Below are 27426 nucleotides of genomic sequence, written 5' to 3' on the forward strand. Positions count from 1 at the left end.
AGTTGGACAATGATTTAGTGTGCTGTTATCTTAACTGGTTTGGGGTTTTAATATATGTAATATATGGCATTTCATAATTTTATCGTATTTCTAAGTGGTGTTTATTAAATTTATATCCTCCCACCCTGGTTCATTACGTTTTTATTCCTTGACCTACTTAGTTGGGTTAAGGTTTCTTTCCCCCCTTATGTTACTGGAAAAAGGCAGGCAGCCAGGTCTTGGGGACCCTGCTTTGTCTCGGAATGTTTCATTTCTGGGCCTATTTTAATGTGGAAGTGGGATTCCATTGTGCATCTCCTCCAGCTTGCCCACAACTTTCCATCTTACATCAATACTGGTCGGAAACTTTTCAGCAGGAGCTTCACCCCTTGTACTCTGACTTCCTGGAGATCTGCAAGGACAATAGAAACCCTCTGCACAGCAGAAAGGGAGCTCCATTGAGGAAGGTTGCTGCGAAGCCCATCTGGATCACCTTCCTGGCTAGGATCTAGAAGGAGGTCTACCCTTCATACAGCTGGTCTCAAAACTTTGGCCTTGACTAACCCTGGAGCTGTATACTAACAACTTCAGGGATATCTCCCCATTTTTTTTGTGCCATCAAGTCATAGCCAACTAATGGTGATCCTATGGGGTTTTCAAGGCAAGAGACATTAAGAGGTGGTTTGCCATTGCCTGCCTCTATGTAGTAATCCTGGCCTTCCCTTGGTGGTCTCCCATCCAAATACTGACCAGGGCTGATCCTGCTTAGCTTTCAAGACCTGAGGAGACTGGATTAGCCTGGACCATCTTTAAGCAACAGAAATCCTCTCCACTGTAGAATACTCATGCAGTCCCAACGCGGTTGTTTCAGGAAGCTCTGTATAGTGGAGAGTCTTAAAAGGGACACTTCTCTGAGCTCCAGCGCCCCCGTACCATCCGTTAAACAAACCTGGCCCCCTTTCCAATGCATGGCACATACATTTTTCCCATTCTTTTTTAATGTTTGTTTAGTCTGTACATTGTAATTCAGATACTTTTAGCAACTGCTTGTTTTAAAACACGAACACGCTCCAGTCCCCCACCGGACTGAGAAACACACACACTGTACAGTTCCCGAGGGGCACAACAAGAGCCTATCATAGTCCAGGCCCAACAACTGTGTGAAGAAAGGGGTTCTATACATATTTTAGTACATTTGTTAACACAGAGGAAGCTTGGCACCAAAGGAACTGCACTCTGTGGCCAATAGGAGAAAGGGGTAATTAGAAAAGAAGAATTTATATATAAATGTATGTATTTATATATCTGTATTAATATAAAAAGTCATCTGCTAACACGATAACGAAGGGTTGGGTTCAAATGGTGATCTGACTCTTCATCCCGAAGTTGCAACGGTTGTAGGTCTGGGGATTTTTGAGTCCTGTCTCAAGAATATTCATCTCCCAGTTTCGCCAGCATGAGAAATTTGTCCTGCCATTCTGTCATACCCACTGAATCCCAAATTCTCCAAAATATGGGAGGGCTGAAGAAGTTCTTTGACGATTACTGTGTGTCTTGTGGTGTCTTAAAAAGTAATGCCCAACGCTAGGAAAAGATGATCGTCCCTGTCCCTGTTTCACAATTCCAATAAGAGGCAGAGAAGACATCAGTGTCGACAGGGACCTGCAGGACCAGTGGCATCCTAGCAGCACACAAATCAGGGCTCAGAATCCAACTAGGAATATAACAGGCAAGGCAATGCAATGGGAACTCTGAACCATGTTATCCAAACCAACCAATTCTTCAAAAAAACCCTCTGGCTTCCCAACCAGAATTAAAACTTTGGCCTTCCACATCTTCAACCCACTGAGTTCTTACAAGCCTCTTCCATAGAACTCTACCCAAAGCACCCTGCCTCCCAGGCCCTTTGCTCTTCCGGAGCCTTTCAGCTTTTCCGGAGACAATGTGGTCCTAGCTGGCTCTCTTTCAGAATCATGACAGGATGTGTTTCAGGAGCTAATTCACATTGTACCAACTAGCAAAGCCCAACCACAACACAGAACAGAAATATATACTTGGGGGAGGGAGGGGGGATGAAACAGCTTCTAAAAAGGATGACTGCAAATGTTAAACAGCTCTGAAAAAATTATCAGGGGTCAGGTGAGCCTTTGCTAGCAAGTACTTCATGCCTGCTCTGCCATAAAAGACTTGGCTAGAAAAGCACTTGCATTCTTTCTGTTGTGCCATCTTCCCCTCTATCCAAAAATATGCACTGAATGAGTGTCACTTTCTAATTCTGAGCACAAAAAGGGTGGTCAAAGAATGTCAAGGATAACTTACATTAACTGAGGCCAGGAAACTTTTAAAAGAACGCCTAAAATAAAGAGATTACATTTTCTCATTTGTTGGAAATAGGTCATGATTGTGAACGTCTTAAGCAAGGTCTGGCTGAACAGGATAAAATCAATTTTCAGATTGAAATCGCAATCAATCATGAAATCTGTCATGTATGTTCCAGACTTGTAAATTATTCTGAGAAAATTTCCTTTGGAGGTCCACAGGCTTGGCCAAAGGCAGATGGTTTGGCGATTCTAAAACAGTATTTTCTCTTATGAGAAAGCATAAAACATTTTTTCTCTCTCCCCTCCCACCCCCATCTTCTCCTGTGTTCTATTGTCCAACCAGGAAACTACAATTAAACAATTCAATACACATATCACCTACTGGATACGTTGTTGTGAACCCATTTTATCAAGTTTAAAAAGTGGATGGCATACAGAATAACCTTCAGGATTTGAAAAGTTTGGAGATTAGTATTCCTTTCCATGGGACTTCCATGGATGCACTGTTCAAGTAAAATATAGAAGGAGCTACTTCTGATAAGCAGATATGGGATAAAGAGGGTGTAGCATATTCATAAAGGGAAATTTGTACTACTGTTCATTTCTACTGGCAAATCAGGAAGCCAGGAAAGAATATATGGAAAAACGGTTTCCATAGAAGGCAAACAGAAGTAGAACCAGAAAAAGTCCACTGAATTTCAGCTACATGTTCAGGTTTTTAACTTCAGGATAAAAATTAAAAACAAAAGGAAGATCCAGTATCCATCACTGCTGGAGGCAAGACTTTAGTGTGACTGGATCAATTAGCTGATCCAACTTATTTATCATGAGGTATCTTTTCCCCTTTTCTTCTGCTGAGACACATTTTAGCCATTACTCTTCTGTCCCTCATGTTTTTCGTTATGCATCTAGATTGTTTAAATGGCACACTGGGCCACCAAATGCTGCTCCAAATTCTCTACTTAGATCACAAAAGTGGGGGGGACCCCCACAGAGAACGGAATGTCCAGCATAGGGTCCAGAGGAGGAGGAGCGGCTCTTTTAGAACTCTTTGGTTGTTTGTAGTACATCAGCCATGCCTTCCTGCTCAGAGCTACACAGTGATATGCCCTGGAGTTTGCTGAAAGAAGGTACAAAAAAAGGAGTGGAGAGGTCAAGGTAACACATGGGGACAAAAGACTATTTGCAAGCATTTCTTTTGTCTGTTCCTACTTCGGGAATGACATCCCATGACGGGACTGAGGATGAAGATGTTATCAAGAGGCATGCTGACTCCAAACTGACCAGCCTGCATTTGATTTGATGGAGAGGGGGGAGGACATGCCAAGAAAGGGAGGGGCCCATGGCTCAGACCTAGGAGGGGAGAATGCACATGAATAGATGGGCAAAAAACCAGAAGCAACATATCACTCTGGCCTGGGATGTGAGTGGCCACCAGGTTAGTTTGCTTTCCTGGCTCAACCAACAGGGGCATACAAACAAGTAGACTTGGATTGTGCGTGAGTGACCACTTACCATAGCCCCCATCCCAGATCCACTCTAGCTCAAGAAAAGGCATTCAGCATTGATGCTGGGAGGTGGCTCATTTACTCTAGGTGCAATGGTGCATTGGCTTATGCAAGAATTTTAGCATACTGGGGAAAAAGGAGAGGCACTGATGGCTAACCCAAAGGAGAGGGCCCATGCTATAGGTTTAATAAGGGACAACCAACAATGCTTTTGCACTTCCTGTCTACCTTCTGAAGGCCAATTCACATATATTTAAAAAGAATTCATCTGTGACACAGTCCTCCTGTGATGTACCATTTTAGAGCGCAGTCAGGGGAATCACACGTCTGAATGGTCTCTCATATTCAATTCTCTCTGCATACGGAAAAGCATCATGTCATGGAGGCTATGCTCTAGCCCTATTCTCTCTTCCCACAATTTCCATCTCCAAAGCTATACTCACTCTTGGTGGGAAAATGCCACCTCTTAGGCAGCCCCCACCCCCCCACACACCCCTTCATCCTGGGGAATCCATGGTGGACAGGATTATGACTATTTGTTTTAGGAAACTGAACAGCAGGACAACTTGTATTAACTTTCCTTCCTCATTAAGCTCTCACGTATTCTCTCTCTGGTGTTATGACTTGCCCAATCCAGGTATTTGTGACCCCTCCCCAACTGTGCCATCTCACTTCAAACAAGCACAATTTGCTTACTATATGGAACCCCCCGCCCTTATGGCTTACAGTAGCCTGGAACTAGCCCCCTTTTCTCTCCCTTAGACCACCCATCCTTTCTGCAGCCACCTCAACACTACGGTTGTTCTTTGTGGCCCCCCATAGCAGCAAAGCGCTCCATCTTGTGAATGTGGCGGTGCTTCTTGAGACCGTAGGTGTTGGAGAAGGCTTCCCCGCAGGTGCTGCACTTGAAGGGTCGCCCACCCTGGTGGGCCTGGAGATGTTTGCTGAAATACTTGGGGTCCTTGAAGAGCTTGAGGCAGGCCCCACATCTTAACTCACGCTTGGCATCGTGGGAGCGTTGGTGACGCAAGATGGATGACAGGTAAAAGAAGCTCTTGGAACAGCGGTCACAGCGGTAGACCTTCTCACCTAGATGCACTCGCTGGTGCTCCAGAAGGTTGCTGCGATAGCGGAAGGTCTTGCCACAGGTGGGACAACGCTGGGGCCTGGCCACCACGTGAAGACGCTGATGTTCGGCCAGGCTGGATGACTGCGCAAAGCGCTTGTTGCAGAGGGCACATTTGTAGGCTCGCTCTCCTGTGTGCACCACTTTATGTTGACGTAGGTACCATGAGCGCAGGAAGCCACGTCCACAGACGGTGCAGCGGTAAGGGCGCTCCTCTGTGTGACATCGTTGATGGCGCATCAGCAGAGCGGCCTCCCAGAAGCGCTTGCCACAAACTGGGCAAGAGAAATGGCGCTTCTGCAGATGGGTGCGGCGATGCAGCAGCAGGTCATAGGCTCCTGCAAAACTCTGCCCACATACTGAACAGGCCAGTGTGCGACGCACCAGGTGCACATACTTGTGGGTGACGAGCCCCAGGAAATGCTTGAAGGTCTGGCCACAGATGGAACAGGAGAAGCGTTCCCCACTTGGCAAGGTGGGATGGTGATCTTCATACGATGTCATATTGTCACCCCCAGCCAGCCCATTCTCCAGCGGTGCAACTGCTGCTGCTGTCTCATCTGGGGGCAGGAGCCGTTCAGGAGCAGCCTGGTGGACCAGCTTGTGCCACATGAGGTTCTCAATGAAGCCAAAGCACTTGCCGCAGGCATCACAAGGGTATGGCTTCTCAGCCACATGGACCTCCTTGTGACTCATGACATGAAAGAGATCAGGGAAGCGTTCTCCGCAGTCGGAACAGCCGTAGGTTAGCCCCTCAGGAGGTGGGGGCAGCGAGGGCCCCATGGGGGTCAGTGAAGGTCCCATCGGTGGCAAAGAGCAAGGAAGTTGCAGCCGGTGGATCTGTTTGTGCCGGGTTAAGCTCTGCGGGTAACCAAAAACCTTCCCACATATCTCGCATTTGTAGGGCCTCTCCCGGGTGTGCACCACATGGTGTTTGCTGAGGTGGAAGGATTCGCGGAAGCGCTTCCCACACACTGCACACTGGTGGGGTTTCTCGCCCGTATGAATCCGTTCATGTCGTTTGAGTGTCTCCCTCCGCCCAAAGCCACGGCCACAGATCCCACAGCAGAAGTTCTTGCCCGCTGCTGTCCCCACCAGTAGTGGGTGAGCACCCAAAAGCCCATATGATGCTGGCTTGGTGTCTCCCTCAGAACTGGTAGTCTGTCCATCTTGGGGGAGGAGATATGCCCCTGGGGGCAGGTAGGGAAGTGCAGCATTGGTGCCATCCTTGGGTAGTTGGGCTCCCTCATGCTGCAGCTGCCGATGACGCAGGAGGTTTTGGGGAGCTACATAGCCCTTGCCACAGATGTCACACTTGTATTCTGGACGTGGGGGTATGGTTCCAGGTGGGGCGTGGGTTGCCTGGTGCTTGAGTAGGTAGGAGGCATCTCGGAATTCCTTGCCACACACCCCACACTGCACTCGCAAGAGGTCTGAATGGGTCCGTATGTGCCGCTTCAGGCTCTCACGGCGGTTGAAGCTTTTCTGGCAGACGGAGCACGAGAACGGCTTTTCACCAGTGTGAATGATCTGATGCTGATGCAAGTGGCTTGGCTTTTTAAACACCTTCCAGCAGAGAGAACAAGTGAAAGGACCTTCTGTCTGAGCAATGGCCGCACCCAGAGCAGAGGCAGCAGTCACACCAGTCGGTGTTGGTACTACCTGTGGGTTGCTGCTTTGAGGAGGAGGTTGGACGGCTCCCTCAGCATTGGGAGCAGGAGCTGCGCTGGTTACGGCGGCGGCAGCAGCAGCAGCAGCAGCTGCTGCTGCTACATTAGCAGCCGCTGCATTAGCAGCCGCTGTGGCATCCTCTGTGTCCTTGTGACAGCGTCGGTGCCGAATGAGACTGGAGATGTGGTTGTAAGTGCGCCCGCAGGTGGTGCACTCATATGGCCGTTCGCCCGTATGTACCAGCATGTGCTGCACCAGGTGGGATGACTGTTTGAATGATTTTTGGCACACCCCACACGGGAAGCGCCGATCAATGAAGTATTTCAAACGCCTAAAGTAGTTTTTGTCGTCCTTGATTGCCTGGCTGTCAGGGGTTACAGAGGTGGCAGCCGGTGGTGGTGCCTGCCCACGTTTCAGGCTACTGAAGAGGTGCTGGTGGCCAGAAAGGTCCACAATACCCCACTGTGGAGTGTTGTAGGCAGCGGCAGCTGCGGCAGCTGCAGCTGTAGTATCAAAGAGAGGCTGGCCTGTTGGTGGAACCACTGCTGGAGTACTGTATGGGGGCTGTGGCGGCTGCTGCTGCTGTGATGCAGGTGCCCCAGGGTCAGCTTTCTTGACTTGAACGTTAGTAGAAGAGGTGGATGAGGAAGAAGAGGAGGAGGGGCCCTCAGTTTTGGGCTTAGAAGTGCCAACAGTTGGAGGGACACGGTCAAAGTGAGTTGGAGGGGCAGCAGTAGGTGGCTGGGTGTACTCGTACTGCGGCTGTGGGCAGGGGAGAGAAGCGACTGCTTTGGCGTGTTCGTGGTTATAGGCCTCCATAGGTTCAAAGCGCTGGTGGTTTAGGAACTCCAGGAAGTCGAATGGGTAGCTCTGGAAATGCACACCCTCATCGCTCGCTGCATTGGCTTCCATCTCCGCCCGGGAGGGGGCACTGCCTAGATGAAGAAGCAAAACACGGTATCAACATAAATATATGCATACTATGTACATCAAGATAGTTTTAGGTGGGTAGCCATGTTGGTCTGCAGAAGAACAGCAGGATTTGAGTCCAGTGGTACCTCAGAGACCAATAAGATTTTCCGGGTATGAGTTTTCAAGAGTCAGAGCTCTGACTCTCCAAAGCTAATACCCTGAAAATGTGTTAGTCTCTAAGGTGTCACTGGATTCAAATCCTGCTAGGTATATCAAGTTTCTCCTCCTCTGCAGCCCCTTGTTTTTGAGACCAAACAATAACTCACACATGAAGCTGCCTTACACTGACTCAGACTCTTGGTCCATCACAGCCAGTATCGTCTACTCAAACTGGCAGCAGCTCTCCAGGGTTGCAGGCAAAAATCTTTCCCATCACTTCCTGCCAGAGTCTTTAACTGGAGATGCTTGGGACTGAACCCGGGACCTTCTGCATACCAAGCAGATGTTCAGTCACTGAGCCATTACGCTTCACATACTGTGAGATGAAGAACATGCAATTAAAAAGATCCTAATTGCTATTCAGCTAATGAGCTCTGAGGCTTCCTTACCTCTTTTTATGCGGCTCGCTATCTGTGAGATGCTTGATACCACTTTATTTTTATGATGCCAGCAGGGTTTATATTTGGCAGTACTTGATGAGCCCTGATAACTCCTGTGCCACCAGTTCTATGAAGATTTATGGAGTTCTATCAGCTGTTAAAACTACTGCAGCTGAAAGCATGTGTTATGAGCTGGAAGACCTGGATACAAATTTTCAGTTCAGCCACGAACTCAGAGTGAGAGGATGACATGTGGGTCTGAAGTGGGGTGGAAGACAAATGAGGGACTAGAAACATGGATGAAGAAAGCATGGATGGCCAGGGTCATTTTAGGGAGTCCAGAAGCCCATACTTGCCCCTCAGCTAATCACATGCTTCCCTTGTAGTTATGACCTGGCCATACAGCAGAGTCTGTTTTGGCAAGATATATGTGCCTCCTCGCTGCTTTTGGCACCCCATGGAGTTGAGACTGAATGTGACAAACCCAGATCTAAATTCAGACACCCCATATATGAGCCCTTGAAAACCCAGGAAGGGGAGGGCACAATACAAATTTGACCAATAACAACTCGCATAGGACCGGAGGATTCCAAACTGAAGAAGTGGGCTTCTTGGCCCCTTCTAGTCCCATGTTTTCCTAGTTCAGCTTGTCCCTAATTGGAGCATGTGTTCTTTAGACTTATTCAAACTTAAATTCTTCTTTGCACTCAAGACTTCCCGAACATTCTGCATCAAAGCACTGAATTCTACAACTTGTATAAACTAAAGCAGACTAATTCAGCTGCATGTATTTTTATTTGTATCACCTTACACCCCAAATTGGCTTACATTCTTTATTTTATTTTCATGATAACCCGGTGAAGTAGGTTAGGCTGAGACGGTGTAATCGGCCCAAGCTTCCATGGCAGAGTGGGGATTTGAAACTGGACTTCCCCAGTTACTAGGATGAAACCCCAACCTCTATGCCACGTTACTCTGTATGTTAGACATGAGAAGGGTCAAGGAACTATGAATGGCCCTACAAGCAATGTGGCTCACCTCCAATTCCTGTGTCCAGCTCTGGCTAAACACTTACATGTATTGTTCTTCATAAGACTTGTCCTGGTTCCTTTTCTCATACATTATAGGGTAAGAACAAGAACAGCAGCAGACTTGCACACCCCTTCTGACAGGTTTAGGAAGGAGTCATGCTCAGTGATAAGAACATGTGCTTTGCCTATAGAAGATCCAAACTTCAAACTTCCATTAAGGGATTTATTTAATTTTTTTATACCCCGCTTTTCTTCCCAGTGGGGACTCAAAGCAGCTCACGTCATTCTCCTCTTCTCCATTTTATCTTAAATACCTCATGAGGTAGGTTAGGCTGAGAGGGTATGACTGGCCCAAGGTCACCCAGCAAGCTTCTGTGGCAGAGTGGGGATTTGAACCTGGGCCTCTCAGATCCTAGTCTGCCACTCTAACCACTATGCCACACTGGCTCTCAGCAGGTAATGTAAAAGACCTCTACCTAATACCCTGAAAAGCCACTGCCTGTCAGAGTAAATAATACCGGGATAGGCCAATGGAAACTACTTGTAACTGATGATGAGAGCTCTGACTTTTGAAAGCGCATATCCTGTAAATCTTGTTGGTCTTTAAGGTGCCACTTGCTGTTCTAATGCAGACCAACACATCTACCCACCTAAAGCTTCTCAAACATAGTAATCACATAATATGGTCACTACCTATCACACTTTGCATGCAACTTTTGGTTAGCCACTGCTACAGGTAGAACTGGGATAGTTGGTGTGATTCATCAAGGCAATTCTTCACTGTTCGCATTCAGTAAATGCGCCTTTTTGAACACCTTTTTCAAGTTACCTCCAAGTCATTCAACTCCTTCCGTTTCAAGTCTACAAAGGTAGCTCAAGCTATAGATATATGGAAGAATCTAATGTATAGGACTAATATTACTAATAGGTGATTTATTACATCAATAGCAGACGCACTGGGAACTGTAACCAATCCATAGCACTTGAATTCATCAACACTGTCAGCCCCCATCCCCATCCCCACACAAGGACATGTGATTTCTCACAATAGGAGCTAACATCTTAGCCTATCTCACCTCTTGCACATGTAATGACTTCAGCTATACTTCAGCTATATCTTTAGGTTTCAACCGGCACTTCTATACATATCTGTTTTACATTAATCCTCCTTTGTCCATCTATCACAGTTGGAAGCGATCCTCACCTACTCTGAGTAGATTTATTATTCTTCTGATTGGATTTAGTTTTAAATTTCTCTCTCTTTGTAATATCTCCCTCTGCCCCACCTTTCTGTAGTTTGCAGCTTTCAGTATAACCGTGTCTGTCTTATGCATGAACATTTCTCGCATCTGAAAAAGTAAGCTGTGACTCATGAAGACTTAGGTTGGGACAAATGTGGTTAGCCTTTAAGGTGCCACTGGGTGGGAAGAGATGGTTTTATTTTATTTTGCAACCTGTGTCTCCATAACTTTTTTTTGTCATTCTACTTAATGGTAGAGCTGACCATTAAACCAATTAAAGAAGTCTTTGTCAGCTGATGGGTGAAGTGCTGGTTTATATATTTTCAAAGAATTAACTGTATTGGAACAAAAAAGATACTTTAATACTGTCAACAGATTAGATACTTACGCTAGTTACAAAAACGAATTAGCTGTTATTATTAAACAATGAAACAACTTTTAAAAATCACAATGAATTATCATAACTTAATGCTAGGTAAGATTTCTACAAATGCAAATAAATCACTGTCCAGTTCTTTGGATTTGAAGCTGGAACTCAAGAGTCAGACCAGATACAATTCTAACAGAGCAATCCTAAGCAGAGATACGCCAGTCTAAGACCATTGAAATCAATAGGCTTAGACTGGAATAACTCTTTTTAGGATTGCACTGAAAAAAAGAAATAAAAAACAAAGGGCAGATTAGAAACAAAGCTCCAAAGTCAGTTCTTTACAGGAAATGATGCTAAGAAGTAAAAAGCCAATCTTTCCCATTTGGAGTTGCCAGCAGGTAGCCAGTAGGAAAAGTTTTGTTATGGGGGTCAGGTCTGCCCCTAAATGCTGCAGGGAAAGGGTAGGAAAACAGACTTCTTTCTCACCCTTGCTAAGAAATTACACCATAATGAAATAAAAATGGTAGACTGCCACTAACTGGAATATTTGGTCACATGACAATGGGTCAAACATTACTCAGCTGTCCAGTAGAGCTAACCATTTAAAATCAATGCCAACAGCATGTTAGACCCTATAAAGTACTTATAAGTGAATCCAACTGTTTCCTAATAAAGCTTACACTCTAAATTAGGTGGGTAGGAGCCAAACAACCATACTCTACAGATTGTACAAGAAAGGAAGAGGGACGGGTTAACCAATAAATAAAATGAGGTCATGGTGGACCAGGAGAAGCTTTGCAGATGTACTGTGGCTTACCTCTTTGAGGTTCCTGCAAAGTCAGAAAGAAACACATGGTATATGACATACACAGCTCATATTTAATTGCTGGATTCCCCCCCCCCCCCATAAGTGCCAGATATTCACAACAACTAACAGTCCTTGGTCCTATAGTAAGTTCCATGAGCACTAGACAGCCTCTGTGATGGAACATACTTGCTCTTCCACTAGTACTTCCATTTGCACAAGAGCAATTGCTTTCAATGAGCCTTTGTGCAAACGTAAGTACTAAGGCAAGAGGAAGCATGATCCCTCACAGAAACTGTCTAGCGCATATGGAACTTGTTCAAAGTGTCCAAGCCAAAATGTTTATGGAAAATATCATCAAAAAGTTAAATAACCACACATCCACCTCGTTAGCTTAACTCTGGTCACCATCATGTCTATTCCAACAGAAAATTCTTGCAGGGCTGCTTTCAAAATACGCTGTAGTTACAGCTCCAACAACAGTCCAAGGGAAGGGAGTTCCAGGAAGGTGTAGCTTACTATATGAGTGGCATCATAAGGAAAACACATTGTGAGTGAATGCAGGTAAAGGCTTGCCATGGTGCAGAAGGCCAGCAACACGAGGAACTATTTAGTCAAGGAATCTCTATTTGAATAAAGGAGAATTTTACCACTGCCCTGGATTTCTGACCCAGCGTAGATGTGTTCCAAAACATGTTACTACATGGCTAGACACAACAAATGGACCTGTCCATGTCCACTGCTTTTAAATTACCCTGTAGTAAAACAGTCATCCTCTTAATAATGGAAGGGATCGCAATATGATACTGAGAAGCATACAGGGACAGCATCGAAGTCATACAAGGCTATACTGGTCTGTCCCAGTATTTTTCCCCCTTCCTTCTGTCAGGAATCTTAGGACTAATATTATAGGTTGTTCCTGTGTGGAAAGTCCTTCTCTGCAAAAGAAAACATGATATCCTTACAGAGATCACTGCAAGTGACAGACACATTTGCTTTGTTGGAAGCCATAGTCAAATGCAGTAATTATCAGAAATGTCTGTTTTTTAACTCCATGGGCACACCCTGAGAAGCTTCATTTGGGTATGGCATCCTAGTGTGTGCATACTGAATGAAACATGTGAATGAGCTATCTCACATGATGGTTATCTGTGCATGGGTTTCATGGTCTTGCAGAGATAGGATATTCTTCACAGAAGCAGCCTAATGTGAAGTAGTCCAAAATTCCTGCCAGAATTGGGAAGAAAAACCAGGACAGTCTATAACTTCACTTTGTAAACCATTGAAGACACAGGGATTAAACGTAAAAACTATTTTGAGTGTTCAAGTTGTCTCCTCTCCTGAGGCCAATTTCAACATTCTATACCAACTCTGCTGCCACCTATAAATGCGTGCTCACACAAAGACGCCTAGTAAGAGCTTGGGGTTTCAACTATTTCCCCCCATTTTTCATGATCAAAATGCTCTTAAAGGTTGGGAAACCATAGAAAAGATTCCCAACCTGCTCTCCACACGCTGTGACATCAATATACTGTTGTACTAAGGAACAGTGCTATTGTCGCCCATTTCTACCCTAACCTCAACTTTTGGCAAATTGCCCTTGACTAAAAGAAAAAAGGCAGAATTTCAGAGCATAATGCCCCCAGTGGTAAAGAACAATCAATGCCCTTCTGATCTAAAGATGTGGGCAGAACTAAATGGTAGGACAGAGGGGAGGGAGGGGTCAAGGAAACTGAGGTAATCCCTTCTACTTGTAAATTGCCTGGAGTATTTGGAGAATGGAACAATCAAACAAACATTGCCCAGGAAAACGCTTTAAAAAAAAAACAGAAGGTGCTTTATGATATGGCAGGCAAAAGATGGCAGGCTTATGAGATAAAACAAGCTTGTGATAGCATGCTTCAGATTTGAGGCAAGAAATAGAGATGTTGATATTTCTTTATAAAAGAATACGGAGCAAGCTAAAAAGAAGATCAGGTACCCCGCTATGAGAAAGGCAGAGCTATGAATGGCTATGTAAGTTAGAAGTTTGGGGGTGCAACCTAAATCTATATGCTATGGTTAAAGGTTTGGATACAAGAAATCGAAAGATTTTGGTTTCAGGTAGGTAGCTGCATTGGTCTGTAGTAGAATTGCAGGATTTGAGTCCAGTGGAACCTTAATGACCCACAAGATTTTCAGGCTATGAGCTTTCGAGAGTCAGAGCTACCTTCTTCAAATACAAAGAATATCTTTATATCTTTAACGGTATTTGAAAAAGGGAGCTTTGACTCAATCTCGTAGGTCTCTAGGGTGCCAGTGAACTCAAATCCGAGAGATTCTGGGGAGACAGCACAACTGTGCGGTAGGATGTGCAGGTGGGCGAGGGGTGAAAATACGTAATGCATCTTTCTGGTGGTGGGGTGTGTGTGTGTCAGGATACGGACGGGCGAACAAGTAGAGGCCAGTATGGGTGCATCTCCCTGACGAAAGGACGACCAGAGGGACTCCTGGGGAAGGAGGCGAAGAAGGGGGGCGACGGGGTGGGTCAAGCAGGTTTGCAGAGTGGCCAGGGGTGGGGCCAGAGAAGGGAGGGGGAGGCGGAAGTCAAAGCGGGAGGGGGGCTCGCAAGAATTCGCGTCCGCCATACGATAGGAGGGGGGGGAAGGTAATCTCTAGGGCAAGGCTGGCTCTAGGGCGGCACTCACCGGTGTGTGGCGCTGCCCCAGCCTCCTCTGCGCCCCGGGTAGGGGCTGGTCCCTGTGCAGCAGGATTGGAGTCGGGGGGACCCCCCTCGCCCTCGCCTTGCCCCCGGGATATACGGGGGGCGCCTCTGCTCCCGCTGGGGTGGGGGTAAGGGGGGCACTGTCAGGCTGCAACTCGCACAGGCCCGGCCGGAACCGGAAGCCTCCCTCCCAGGCCAGAGCCCCGCTTCCTGCCCTCCCTTCGTACCCACAACCCTCTGCGCACTGCGCCCCCACCTACCCTCAGCTTCGCTTCCCGGAGTCCTTTGCGCGTGCCCGCGGGCCCTTCGCTTTACCCACGAGGCGTCGCGGGAGTTCTGCGTGCCCCGCCTCCGACTCTGTCTCCTTGGTGTTGCAAGTGCAGCTCAGTGCAATGAAAAAAATGTATTAGTCCTACAGAGAGCGTTGCAACGCATTCAGGGTTGCCTATTTTGAGTGTGTGTGAGAGGGCTGTCTGCGTGGCAGAATTTCAGTAGATTAAGCTATTTTCTAGTTCCCTCTTTGGTGTGGCAGATGCAGTTCAATGCAATAAAAATAGCGCGTTAGTCCTGCACAGCAGAATGAAAAGCGTTGCAACGCATTCAGGGTTGCCTGTTTGTGAGAGAGAGGTCTGTCTGGGTGGCAGAATTTCAGTAGATTAAGCTATTTTCTAGTTCCCTCTTGGGTGTTGCAAATGTAGTTCAGTGCAATACAATGCAATAAAAATAACGCGTTCGTACGACAGCGCAGAATCAAAAGCGTTGCTACGTATTTGCATATTTTTAGGTGGATGGATGTGGCTGAGTGGCATTGCGGTGAGATGAGAGTAATGGAAAACGTTGCACTGCTGTATTTCCTCAACAGTTAAGGGCAGGGGAGTTCTGCCTGGGAAAATAATTAGGGATTAACTGGGGAGAAAATTGATGATGAGATATAAAAGGAAGAAATGTTGTTGGCGTGGCCCCAGGAGCAAAGGGTTGTGCAAATGTATAGGACGAGATGGAGCTCTGAGACATTTTATGCTTACTGGGGGACATGAGAGTGACATATTCCTCCACATGCTATTTCATGATTTCCCCCTTTGTAAAGTTACACTATAAACAAACTGCTACTGTGGTGCAGTGCTATTTAAACTAGCAAAGATGCAGGTTTTCGCACATGGTGTGGAACAATACATCTGTAGTGAAAGCGAAATACTCAAAGGATGTGGAGGGCCAGATTCTTCCCCCATCAGATGACTGGCAATTTTTTATTGCAGAAAGCCAATTCCACTGCTATTTGATGAGCATCTGTTCATTGGAGTACTTGCTGCCATTGACAAGTCAGTACCTTTGCCCTACATTGGGAGTCTGACCTTGAATGTGATTAACGTGTAGAATGCTAAGGGTGCCATGAGTCAGGGCTGGGGCCATGGCTTAGTGCAGAAAGATCCAGGTTCAGTCACAGCTATCTACAATTAGAAAGGATCAGGATGGTACTACGTGACATGAAAGATTTGGACCCAAGAACCTGAAGAAATGTTGCTAGCCAGAGGAGACAATCACTGACCTTGATAGACTCAGTATAAGACAGTTTCATATGTTCATGAGATCCTGAAAAAAAACGGTAAGAGTTCAGAGCCTTGCATCTGACATCATTTCATGATTCAATGAACATCAGATGTGCATTCAATGAAAATCATTTCCCCAGGCTCTGGATACTCACTGCACAAAATGTGGCCTCTAAAGAGCAACACAAGATCAAGGAGGGGCAAATTACAAAGAAAACTGGAATAAATCAAAGCAGAGCTGTAACTGGTGGAACTCTGCCACATAAAGCAGCAAATTTCATATTCCTTTACACAAACAGTTCAAGTTCCTGACAGAATCACACCTGCTGATTTATACTAGTCTTTGCTCATCTCCATCTTTCCCCCCTTCCCTTTTAACATTTTCAGTGTTGTAATAAGGAAAATGATTTTGTTTCTGCTGTATCTGAGGAAGGGAGCTCTGACTCACAAAAACTCATACTGAATAAATGTTAAGTCTTTAAGGTATCAATGGGCTTCTGTTTTGAGTTATCCTGATACATGCCACTCTTGTGCTGTACACTCGAAGAAAAGAGAGAAGCAACTTTGCCTTATTAAGTACATTGAGATTCTGGCCCTAAAAGTAATTATCTGGTGTGGAATGTGGTAAGGATGCCACATACTAGAGATTCCAAAGGACCCATTAAGGGTTCAGGATTTTACATTTGATAATATTTTGTGTGTGTAGTGCACCCCATCCATAGGTGGCTAATCCCTTAACTCCTTTATATCTTTTGAACTACCTCCCTGAATTGTTACCATAATCTTTGGTAGTATTTCATGTAGGGTTGTCACTAGGCTTGGAGAAAAGGGTGGTGGTGGTGGTGGAGGAGGAGGAGGAGGAGAGAGCCCTCAAGTCATAGCTGACATGGCAACCCCGGTGGAGTTTCTGTGGCAAGAGACTTAAGAGAAGTGGTTTGCCATTGCCTGGCTCTGCAACCCTAGTCTTCATTGGAGGTCTCCCATACTAACCAAGGCCGACCCTGCTTAGCTTCTGAGTTCTTACGAGATCAGGCTCACCTGGGCAAAGAAAAGAGTTCAGTCTCTTCAATAGAGGCTTAATGTGTGGAAATGGGCAGTTGAAGCTTTTTCATGGAATGGAGGTAAATAATATCACCCCATAAATAACAACTCATCAAGCCTCCATTAAAGGGCAGGACGTTTTTTTCTCCAGGCAGTTGGCAACCCAAAGTATCTGCCAGCTTTTTTTCTTAAAAAAACCCTGGAAGCTCTGGCTTGCTGCCATACACAGACTGACTTTTCATTGCAACAGGAAACAGGGTTTTTTAATGCATAGGAAAAAAATGTTTTTGAGCTCATGTAGAATTCTCATCTCAGAAAGACTATCTATTCACCCATCTCTATAGAAAGTAGGCAAATAATTCAAATGGCAAACATTTTTTCTACCTTTACAACCTCCTTTTCTGACAGTTGGCCATGAAGATGTAATGCTGACTTCTGCTAACATCCTGGTTGGTTAGAAACTAGAAATCAATGGGATGAGTGAACTTCAGAATAATGCTCTAGTACCTCTCATTTACTTAAACTGGCTATCTTATTTCAAAGAAGCTAGAGTTTAAAAGGTGCAGAAAGAGGCAGCCAAAATGATCTGTCCCACAAGGAAAATCCAAGAATTTGGGGCTTTTTTAGTTTTTAAAAAAACTGTCAAAGGGAGATATAATTGAAGTCTATAAAACTGAGGAGAAACTGAATAAAGATTCCCCCCTTTCCCTCTAAATTGTGGTTACCGAATGAAATTGATGAAGGCAGACAAGTTTTCCTTCACACAATGCATGACCAAAGGAACAAATTCACTGCCATAACATGTAGCACTGGCCACAGCCTTAGGTGGCTTTGTGGAAGTATAACAAAAGCTATAAGCCACATTGGGAGGGAAGCCAGCATGGTATAGTCTGATCTCATCAGATCTCAGAAGCTAAGCAGGGTTGGTACTTGGATGAACAACCACCAAGGAAGACCGTGCAGGGGGAGGCAAACCACCTCTGCTCACTTGCCTTGAAAGCCGCTTGCTGGGATCGCCATGTGACTTGACAGCACTTTACACACACATACAAGCCACATTACTTGAATGCAACTTCTATGTTCAGAAGCAGTATATCTTTTGAACAGCAATTGCTGAGGGAAAACCACAGAAGAAGGCTGTTTCCTTCTGGCTGTTTTTGTGAGCTTCTCAGAAACATCTGATTGGCCATAGCGGGAAATGGGATAGTGGACTAGGATCCAGAAGAGCTTTTCTTGCATTTTAATTATGCATATTAATGTGCCCACATACTTCCCCTACCCAGAAACACAGACACCTGAAAGGGATTTTATTGGTTTATTTTTAGATTTGTTTTAAAATCCACCTTTTGGCACCAAAATCGGGCCCTTAAGCTATTTTACAGTATTTCATGCATAAAAATACAGTTTTAAATACAGTACAATATTAATAAAGAAACAGACCGGAGTCTTTGGGTTTTAAAATCTGATTTGTTCTATTTCTCTTTGGGCTGTGATGGTTGAGTGAATAGATTTAGGATTACAGATGGGTCACTTCACCTGCTCCAAGATACCCGTCTGACTCTGTCCAAGAATTGTGGTTCACACAAGGCTTGATAACTGTGGTAACATCTCACATAAGTGGTTGGCTGAAGATTCCCAGACTTACATCTGATCTCCAAACAACGGAGGTCAGTTCACTTGAAGAAAATGGCTGCTTTGGAGAGCAGACTTTATGGCATTATACCTCACTGAGGTCCCTCCCCTCCCCAAAGCCTCTCTCCATTCACCACCTCCCAAATCTCCAGGAATTTCCCAACCTGGAACTGGCAGATTAATATCACAAGCAGCACTTTCACATCACCATTTCAAACACAATGCCATTTAATTGTGTGAGGAACATCTAGCAGGCTGAGGTGTTTCCTTGTGAATAGATTTCTTAACAGGTAGGCCTTCAAGCCTACTGTTTCCAGTAGGAGTGTTCACCTCGGAGCAGATCTCACCTGGATAAGCAACCTACCCTGCCATTTCAAAGCAACAAATCTGCATAGAAGTCCTGTTTATAGTAGTGCCAGTGAGTAAACACTTCAGAGGCATTTATATCTCTGTAATGAGGCACTGAAACAAAACAAAGAACACTTTCCAAGCATGAGGTGTGGTTTAATAGATGTCCCATGGAGGAAAAAAATACACAGCTGGCACAAACAAATATTTAATGGAGTATTGCACCACAACAATCCAAGAATATAAGCTTCCAGAACTCATTTTCCTTATTTCCAGAGTTTCATATCTCTTTGCCTGGGGGGAAAAAAAAGAAAAACAGAGATGCGATAGCCTGTTTTCATTTAATCCGTCTGCAGCCTTTGCACAGCCAAGGCCTTGAGCCCCTTCTTAACAAAGATTCTGCTTGTAACAACCCAACTGTGCGCTCAAGGTGGTCTCCATGGCAACTAACAGATAACTTGGAGGTCTGGGCATACAAGGGAGCCCTGGAGGTAGTTCAAGGCAAAAGGCCAGCTCTTTTCAAATACCCTCTTCCTCCCACATGCATCTCTCGCATGCAGTTTGATGGGAAAAGGAGGCAGGGAGCTCCTTTGAGGGGAAGAGAGATAATGTTGCTGGGTGGAAATTTGCCAGTGAGGATACAACATGGCCTCAAATAAAATAGGCCGCCATGTTTTGCAATGCTTAGAACTGCTTTAATCTGTGGTGTCACTAGGGGAGAAAAATTGGACAGGGAGCAGATTTTAAAGGGAAATGCTCTGACTTGTAGAAGATAACTGTTGGAGGAGAAAATGTCAAAAGTTTGCTTGCTTATTCACCAGCGGCAACTTGAATCCATCCATCAAAGACACCTACAAAAGACCAATGTGGGGGTGGAGGGGGAGAAGGAAGAGTAATTTTTAGAGAGACATTTATCTACACCTCCATTTCTCCCATACTACTACCTACAAAAGCATAGAGAAATGGCTGTGAAAGCCCATCCATGCGTGATGTAGTGGCAAAAACAGAATTCTTAGAATCTTGGTTTTCCTTTTAAAACACAAAGAAGTCATGATTCGAGCTTGCGTGAGTTTAGAGTTGGAGTAGGAGACTTTGTGTGCGTGGACAGCACATTGCCAATGTTATCTGCATATTGTGCTGCACATGGACATTCTCACTGACTTACACACAGGAATGCCACACATGCCTTCAAGCTTTCTGCAATCCCTCTGGTGCATTACGGTGATATGTGGAAAGCATTGCCTACAATGCAGGTAGGGTTTGTGTGTTCATAGGCCTCATTCCTACAAAAAGACTGCACAGGTCACACTAACTCATATCCTCTGCTGTTTGGAAAGGTGAGGATGCATGCACGATCACATGAAATCACTGTATCAGACCTTGGGTCTATCAAGATCAGTATTGTCTACTCAGACTGGCAGCAGCTCTCCAGGGTCTTAGGCAGAGGTCTTTTATATCACCTGCTACTTGTTTTGTTTGACACTATGTGATCTTGTTGGGACCATGACCACTGAGTGAGTGCAACCAACACATTCCTCTCCATGCCACAAATCCTCCAATTTAGCATCCACTTGGGCCACTTCATTCATTCACTGCAATCCTCACAGCAGCTACTTCACGTAACAGGCCATCTATGAGCAAACCTTGCAGATACTGCACAGCCCTGCAGTTTTCTCTATGCTGCTGGAAAACCCTGGCAGGACTGCTATCTGAGGGCCAAACTACAAGTGATGAATGACACAGGTTGGACACTTGTCAGCTTCCCTCAAGTTTTGATGGGAAATGTAGGCAGCTTGGCAGAATGTTGGACAAGGGACAGTTGAAAAGTCCATTGGACAGCAGCCGGAGAGCCAAGCTGCAAGACCAGGACACCTACATTTCCCATCAAAACTTGAGGGAAGCTGACAAGCGTCCAAACTGTGTCATTCATCACTTGTAGCTTGGCCCTGAGTCCAAGGAGAAAGCCAACTGGTGGCGGCAGATTCACTGCACATGAATGGCTTGCTATGTGAAACAGCTACCACACAGATTCAGTTTGGAGATGCTTCCACGCTGTATGTTGTTTACATGAAAAGGACTTTAGAATAAGATCTGTGCTGAAGAACTACCAGGAAGTAGCATATCCAATGGATCTTTGTGGACAAAATGGGGATGCTAATCTTCATTGACAATTGTGATAATGAAAACAAGACAAAATTAGCTGTTCCAAATTAACAGAACGCAAGGACATGACCTTGTATACAGGCCCTTGCCTGTGCAACCACACAGGCAAAAGAAAAACAACTCAACAGAACATATTTATTATCTACCAAATCTATGCAAGATAGTTTTAGAATGCCAGCTCACAGGACATTCTAGCATGTGTCCCTTGGTTCTGAAGAAACCAACTGTCTTGGTACCTGAACTGTCCTGATATCAAAAGCCTAAGCATATTGGTATTCCCTTTTGCCAAACCTTTTAGCCACATACACCTCCCTCTTTGAACATCACAATACTGATTCCTGTCTGCCTGCAGCACCTGTCCTCTGCTCTGAGAGAGGCATTTTACCTTTCCTCAGGGCAGTGGCTCTCACACTTTGAGAGCCACTCTGTAAGGACAGACTGGTCAGGCTCAGGTTCCTCCTCCCCTCAAATGCCTCTAAATGGTATCTTGAACTGGGCTACGAATCAGAGCAGCAATCATTTTTTATCAACAGGGTCTGTCTGGAACAGCCATCTTTCTCAGAGCTTTGAGTACCTGAATTTAGAGAATGTTGTCCAGACTTGCACGCCCCCTCTTCTTTTTTTGCTAAGCTTTCAAGAGACATAAATAATAAAGACTGGAAGCTGACTCCTTGGTTGGCTTGACATTAGAAACCAGAAGAAATGACTTGCTTGGTTTGGGAAAGCTTGCTGTTAGAATATTTAAGAACCCTTGGGATAGCAGCATTTTTGCACTCTGAATGTAATCCAGATTAATTGATATGGTTTCCTGCTCGACTACAAAGAGCCCTGGGGAACATAGTTCTGGGAAGAGATTATGGTTGTCTATCAGAGAATTTTCAGCACCTTCCTAAAATAATGCATTTCCAAACTTATTTGGGAGAGGCCACGCCAGTTACCGTTGGTGGTGTAGATGTAGCTTTGGCACATCTGTCATCGTTAATTATCATGATTTTGTCTCAGGTCACATGGGGTCTTATGGAGCTGAGCAATGACCTAATATCACAATCTTGTTTTTAAAAGTATGCCAGACCAACGGCATTTGCTTGTAACTGAGCATGCTTAAGAATGATATGCCAGTTTTATCTCCACATGCTGGGAAGGAAGAACATGACAGACTTCTGCACAGTCAGGAAGGGAACACTGCATTCACATTCTTCTCCATTTTTTATATATTTATTTCATGAATGTGTTTAGTACATGTATGTACTACCTTTCTGCCGGCTAAACACTTCTTCAGTCTTTCACTTCTTCTCAGACATGAATCCAGGTGGGCCTACTCCTCAGGAATTTGCCTCGCCCCCTTAACACTTAATGAGAGGCACACAAGAGAAGGCATACAACTCCACATAGGCCAAGCATGTTCACTCCCTTTCTGTCACATTCTAGGCACAGACATTAGCATTATGAACAACTGGGATGTTTTTGAAAGTTAACCCCCTTTTCTAGGAAAAGTGGGGGGTGGGGAGAGCAGACCATTTCTCTTTTATATATGTTAATTCATTGAAACATATGCAAACTGAAAACGTTCCATTGCATGGAGAATAATATTCTTTGTTTTTAAACAGGAAGGGGGTAAATAATCTTACACATGTCCACCGTGTATCAAAGTTTTGTTGGGAACAATTGTGGGGGGGAACCCACCCCTCACAGCACTCATTCTTCTCAGAAAATTGCAACATACTTAGAGAGCAAAATCCCCAATTGCTCTTGCTCCACCCTGTTACAGAATTTAATGTCAGATGCAGTTCCTCCAATCCCTGAATAGCTCTGGGATGTCATGATACAACTGTTGGAAGGAAGAGTGCTCCCATGATCCTCTAACCACCAGCAGCATTCTCCAGTCCATCATGATGCCCCGCCATTTTGCTAACCACTGGAATGTCAAGGTCCTCAACGTTCTAAATCAGTTCTAGGAAGGGGCTCCATCCTCAGTCTTCTGTCTTCCTTTGAGAGACATCTTGGAAGGGGCAATTCAAGAGACTTAAGCCCCTACAGAGAATTGCAGGATAGAGTTCATTTCCCAGGCTTGCTTCATCACTGGTCCCCCCAGCATTTGCATATTTAGGGGGGTTGGATCTCAAGTTTGTTTGTGTCCTTGACAGATTCTGACTCTGGCAGTGACATGACTACTGGTGTGCCTCCCACTCCTCCTTCTGCAGCTTCCCCCCAGTGGCTGCTGTCCCCAACCCAGTCCTCCACAGCATCATTGGTCCAGCCACTCCCAAGCTCTTCCATACCCCAGTCACCAGTTCCTGCCACCACTTCCGATTCCCAGTCCACCGCCATAGTCCAGCTGCCACCTCCCTCCTCAACAGAACGCTGGTAGTAAGTCTCACGGGCATGCTTGCGCTTGGCATGCCGGCGAAGGGTGTTGCGTTCTGTGAAGCGCAACCGACAAATCTGGCACTGGTAGGGCTTCTCCCCTGTATGCACCCGCTGGTGGCGCAAAAGCTCGCCAGATTCACGGAAGCCCTTGCGGCAGACCGAGCAACTGAAAGGCCGTTCGCCGGTGTGGATGTGCTTGTGCCGTTGAAGGTGCGAGGAGCGCTTGAAGGCCTTGCCACACTCACGGCACACGTACGGCTTGCTCTCAGAGTGGGTGATGCTGTGGCGCTCCAAGTCCGACTGGTACAGGAACGTCCGTAGGCAAATCGGACAAAAATACAGCTGCCGTGGTGGTGGAGCTGCCGCCAATAGCTCCGGCTCTGAAGATTGCACCTGCCCAGCCAGCTCCACCTCCTGTCGGGATACTGTGTGAGGCACCCCTTCTGCATCAATCAAGACCAAGGACCCCTCATCTGCTGCCTCTCCCTCTCCTGGCTGGCCACGATGCTTGGCAGCAGAAGGTGAGGCCTGGGTGTTGGACCGCCCCCCTTTGTGTCTGGTCAGTGCTGAATGCAGTTTTGGCCCCCACAGGGCAATGCTGTAGATCTCAGGGTGGGAGGGCCGGTCCTGTATCCCCATATGGTTCTGGGGGATATCATTTTCGACTGACGTCTGCATACAGTGGGCCCAAGGAACTGGGGGGTAGGTTTCTATCAGCTGGTGCTCAAGCCCGATGCTGCCATGGTTTTCTGCTCTTGGCCAACTACTCCCAGCTGGCACCAGCATCCGAGCCTTCGCCTGCAGCTCCGCTGGATGCTCATCACTCCTGTCGACATGCCACCTGTGAGATGGCTCCATTGGGCACCAGGAACAAGAGCACATTCAGCTACAGGGACATTGCTGCAGAGATGGGAGAACAGTGAAAAACACACAGAAGTCTATCCGGAAGCATCCCCACCCCAGAACTGCATTCTGTCATCTTAGGAGCACAATCTCTATGATCTATGCAGGTCAAGCCATGAGAAGATATTGGTGTATTATAGCTAGGAGGCTAGCTAAACCAACCTATAGCAGCAAAAAGCATGGGAGCACATATTAGAAACCAGTGGCGCCATGTTCTGCAGCCCTTTAGGAGTAAGTCTTATTAAAGTCAGCAGGCTTCAGTTTCACATAAAATGCACGGAAATAAGGCTACGAATAAAGTGCGAATAGTGACTAAACTCCAGTTTCCCAGCTTCTTTCTTCACTTTATCTAAAATAAAGAGCTCATGTGTGTGAGAGTGTGTCCATAAGCACATCCACCTTCCTATCTGTGTACACCATTATTCTAAAATGTACACCAAATTGTGGGGATGATTATGCACTCAAACGTGGTTGCAATTGTGGACAATGTATGTATGTGCAATCTCAATGAGATGTAGAGATTTTTATGCATGGTGTCTTCCTTGGTCAATGCAAATATGTGTGTTTATATCCCTATGATAGATTTGGGAGCATAACTAGATACACAAACGTGTGCGCACTGGGGCATTTGCATTTGGGTGCCTCCCAACTATGTACGCTGATGCCCCAAATCTATGAGTTAGTTCCGTTTAACACTGATGACATAGATTAGCTAGCCTTTAACCACTGTGCCATACACAAAGTCAGGCCAGCTGAAGAGGGGTACTTGTGGATGAGGTGGGAATTCCGAACTCTATAAGCAATCATAAGTAAGGAACCATGGGCAATAGCTATTCCAAGCTTATTAAAAGGAAGTACAGGAATGTGATGTGGAGGACAGGAAGGTCACATATGAGGGGAAGTATAGAGATAGGAATTATTTGTGCACCCAGTGCTTGTGTCCTTTATTCTGAAGGTTTGTGCAAACATTCTGATTTTGCAACATAAATTGAACTTTTGTAAATACAACAGGGTAGTTCAGAGATGTTAAGGGGATGGCTGATCCCTATTGAACGATAAGGAGATTTGATGTGTGCCCTAAAAATAATACCTGCAAAACTTAACTCTCTGGATTCTTTAGGGGTGTCATCCATTCTCAAGGGATGGTGGATACCAGCAGAAGTCACTCTGTTTATCTGTTGGGAACTCTCTCTGGCCACTGCATTTGCCAGGAGACACACATGGCAGGTATCTCACAGTACAGCAACCAAACACAAAAGCTTAAGGCTTATTTACTATCCTGCTCTAGAACCCATTTTCAATCTTGTTGGTATCTCTTTATACAGATCATTTTCATAGCCCCATGAATACCCTTTCCACACTTTACTTCCCAGTTTTACAGATATATACTGAAATACAAATTAGAATCCACTAGAGTTGTGGTGAAATTTTGCACAAACCAAAAATTTCAGAATATTAATTCAAATTTTCAAATTCTGGTTTTGAAACTCAACTTTGACAAGTACTTTTTAAAAAATGCAGGTCTTGCTGGTGCATTTTAAGACAGTCAAGTCCTGTATCTTGTTGCTCATTTCAGTTATTTTATGCTTTTTCTAAAAGATTCCCATACAATTTCTGGTATTCTATACAAGAAATGCTCAAGAGGAAAAAAAATGAATAGAACAGAAACAAGAGATCTGGACTGTGACTTTATGAAGTGGGAGAAGAGATTCCTCCCTTCCCTCCAATTAATTTAACCTCTACAATCTACCAGTCTTATAGGTCTGGACTCTGAGAAGCGGGTAGGGACTGTGCACACCGTCCAGCTAAATTCATGAGGTCAAGCATCAGCAGCAATAACAACATAACCACCACTTTCATCACTTCATCTGGACGGAGATCCTGGCAGCGCTCAGCCAATGAATCTTCCAGAATCTTGTGTCAGATTCTAGAAGGATCCTGAATATACCCCCCCCCCACATGTGTTTACTTTGGGATTGGTTTTGCTCCAGGCAAAAGGAGAGAGGGCCTCTGAGCTTGTGATGAGTGCCCTTCCATCACAAGCCATCCTTCAAGCACATGCCATTTTGAGGGAAGAAGGGCAGATTAAATAAAAGGTTTCCAGAAAGGTTTGGTTCCCAGTATTTTTTTAAAAGGGGGGGGGAAGCGGTGGGAAAAAACGATCCAGGTCTAGTCCATTGTCCGTTCCTGAAACGCAGAAAGGCTCGCCCCAAAGAGCAGATCCGTAGCAGATCCGTAGCATCCATCTGGCTTCCTGCTTGCGCCCCCAGCCTATGCACGAAAGCCTAAAGCTTAAATCTTCCACGGTCTCCCTCCCCTTCATTTCTGCTCCAGGCTGGGCTGTCACCCACCCGGTGCAGGCGACACAGACAGCCGCTATTTACCTGTTTTGCATCGTGATCTGCTGCAGCTGGTGGTTTCAATGGGCCGGCAGCGGGTGGGGAGGAGATAGAGGAGCGTCCGGTGGGGACCTCTCGCCGCCCGGCCGCTGCAGAACAAAAGAGGCTGGCCGGCCTGAGCTGGGCATCCGGGAGGCGCACGGACCCAGCAGCTGGACCGAGCCGAGAGGGCGATTCCCTCCACTCCGAGGCCGCTCCCGGGTCCCAGCGCCGCCTGGTGCGGGCAAAAAGCCCCGTGCAAAGGTTTGGGGCAAGCGAAGCAAAGGCGGGCGGATCGAAGCGGTGAGGGGGGTGGGTGGGAAGCCTGTCTCTTTAAAACATGTCCTGCTTTTCCCGGTCGCGGGCCGGTATCGGCAACTTCTTCCCTCTCTTGCATTCAGCCTTCTGTGCAACTCTGAGGCTGACAGGATTTATTTATTTATTTATAGCCCGCCTTTCTCACTGAGGCTCGAGGCGGATTTCCCAGTGAGAGTCAGACAAGGCCATTTCAAAGACGTTTCAATATACAATGTAGCAGGGTACATAAATGCAAATGTGCAAAGATTTAAAACCCACAGAAATCTAATACAGAGATGAAGAAATGCTGAAACAGAGCGTACACAATTCTAAGACTGAGATATTAAACAACACGGAAACTACCCAGTTGGATCATACTGACAGCAACATAGTAGTAAAGTCTATGGTAGTAAAGTCTATAGTCCTTATCCCTTTAGTGGTGCATTTCTTTGAGAGCACTTCCTTACAGTACAGCCCTCCTAT

General features: G+C 45.7%; 1 protein-coding gene across 1 annotated transcript; it reads right to left on the bottom strand.

Annotated features, from left to right (window-relative positions):
• Positions 1–939: 939 nt before the first annotated feature.
• Positions 940–14434, bottom strand: ZNF865 (zinc finger protein 865). The gene is made up of 2 exons (XM_054993115.1): positions 14251–14434; positions 940–7540 (listed from the first exon to the last, which is right to left on the bottom strand). The coding sequence occupies exon 2, from the start codon at positions 7515–7517 to the stop codon at positions 4602–4604; it is 2916 nt and encodes a 971-aa protein (XP_054849090.1). The 5' UTR covers positions 7518–7540; positions 14251–14434; the 3' UTR covers positions 940–4601.
• Between the last annotated feature and the right edge of the window lie 12992 nt (positions 14435–27426).

This window comes from Eublepharis macularius, chromosome 12 (genome assembly GCF_028583425.1).
Source record: "Eublepharis macularius isolate TG4126 chromosome 12, MPM_Emac_v1.0, whole genome shotgun sequence".
NCBI lineage: Eukaryota > Metazoa > Chordata > Lepidosauria > Squamata > Eublepharidae > Eublepharis > Eublepharis macularius.

Excerpts from the sequence above, each read along its gene's own strand:
- ZNF865 (XM_054993115.1), bottom strand. The coding sequence starts at position 7,517 with ATGGAAGCCAATGCAGCGAGCGATGAGGGTGTGCATTTCCAGAGCTAC.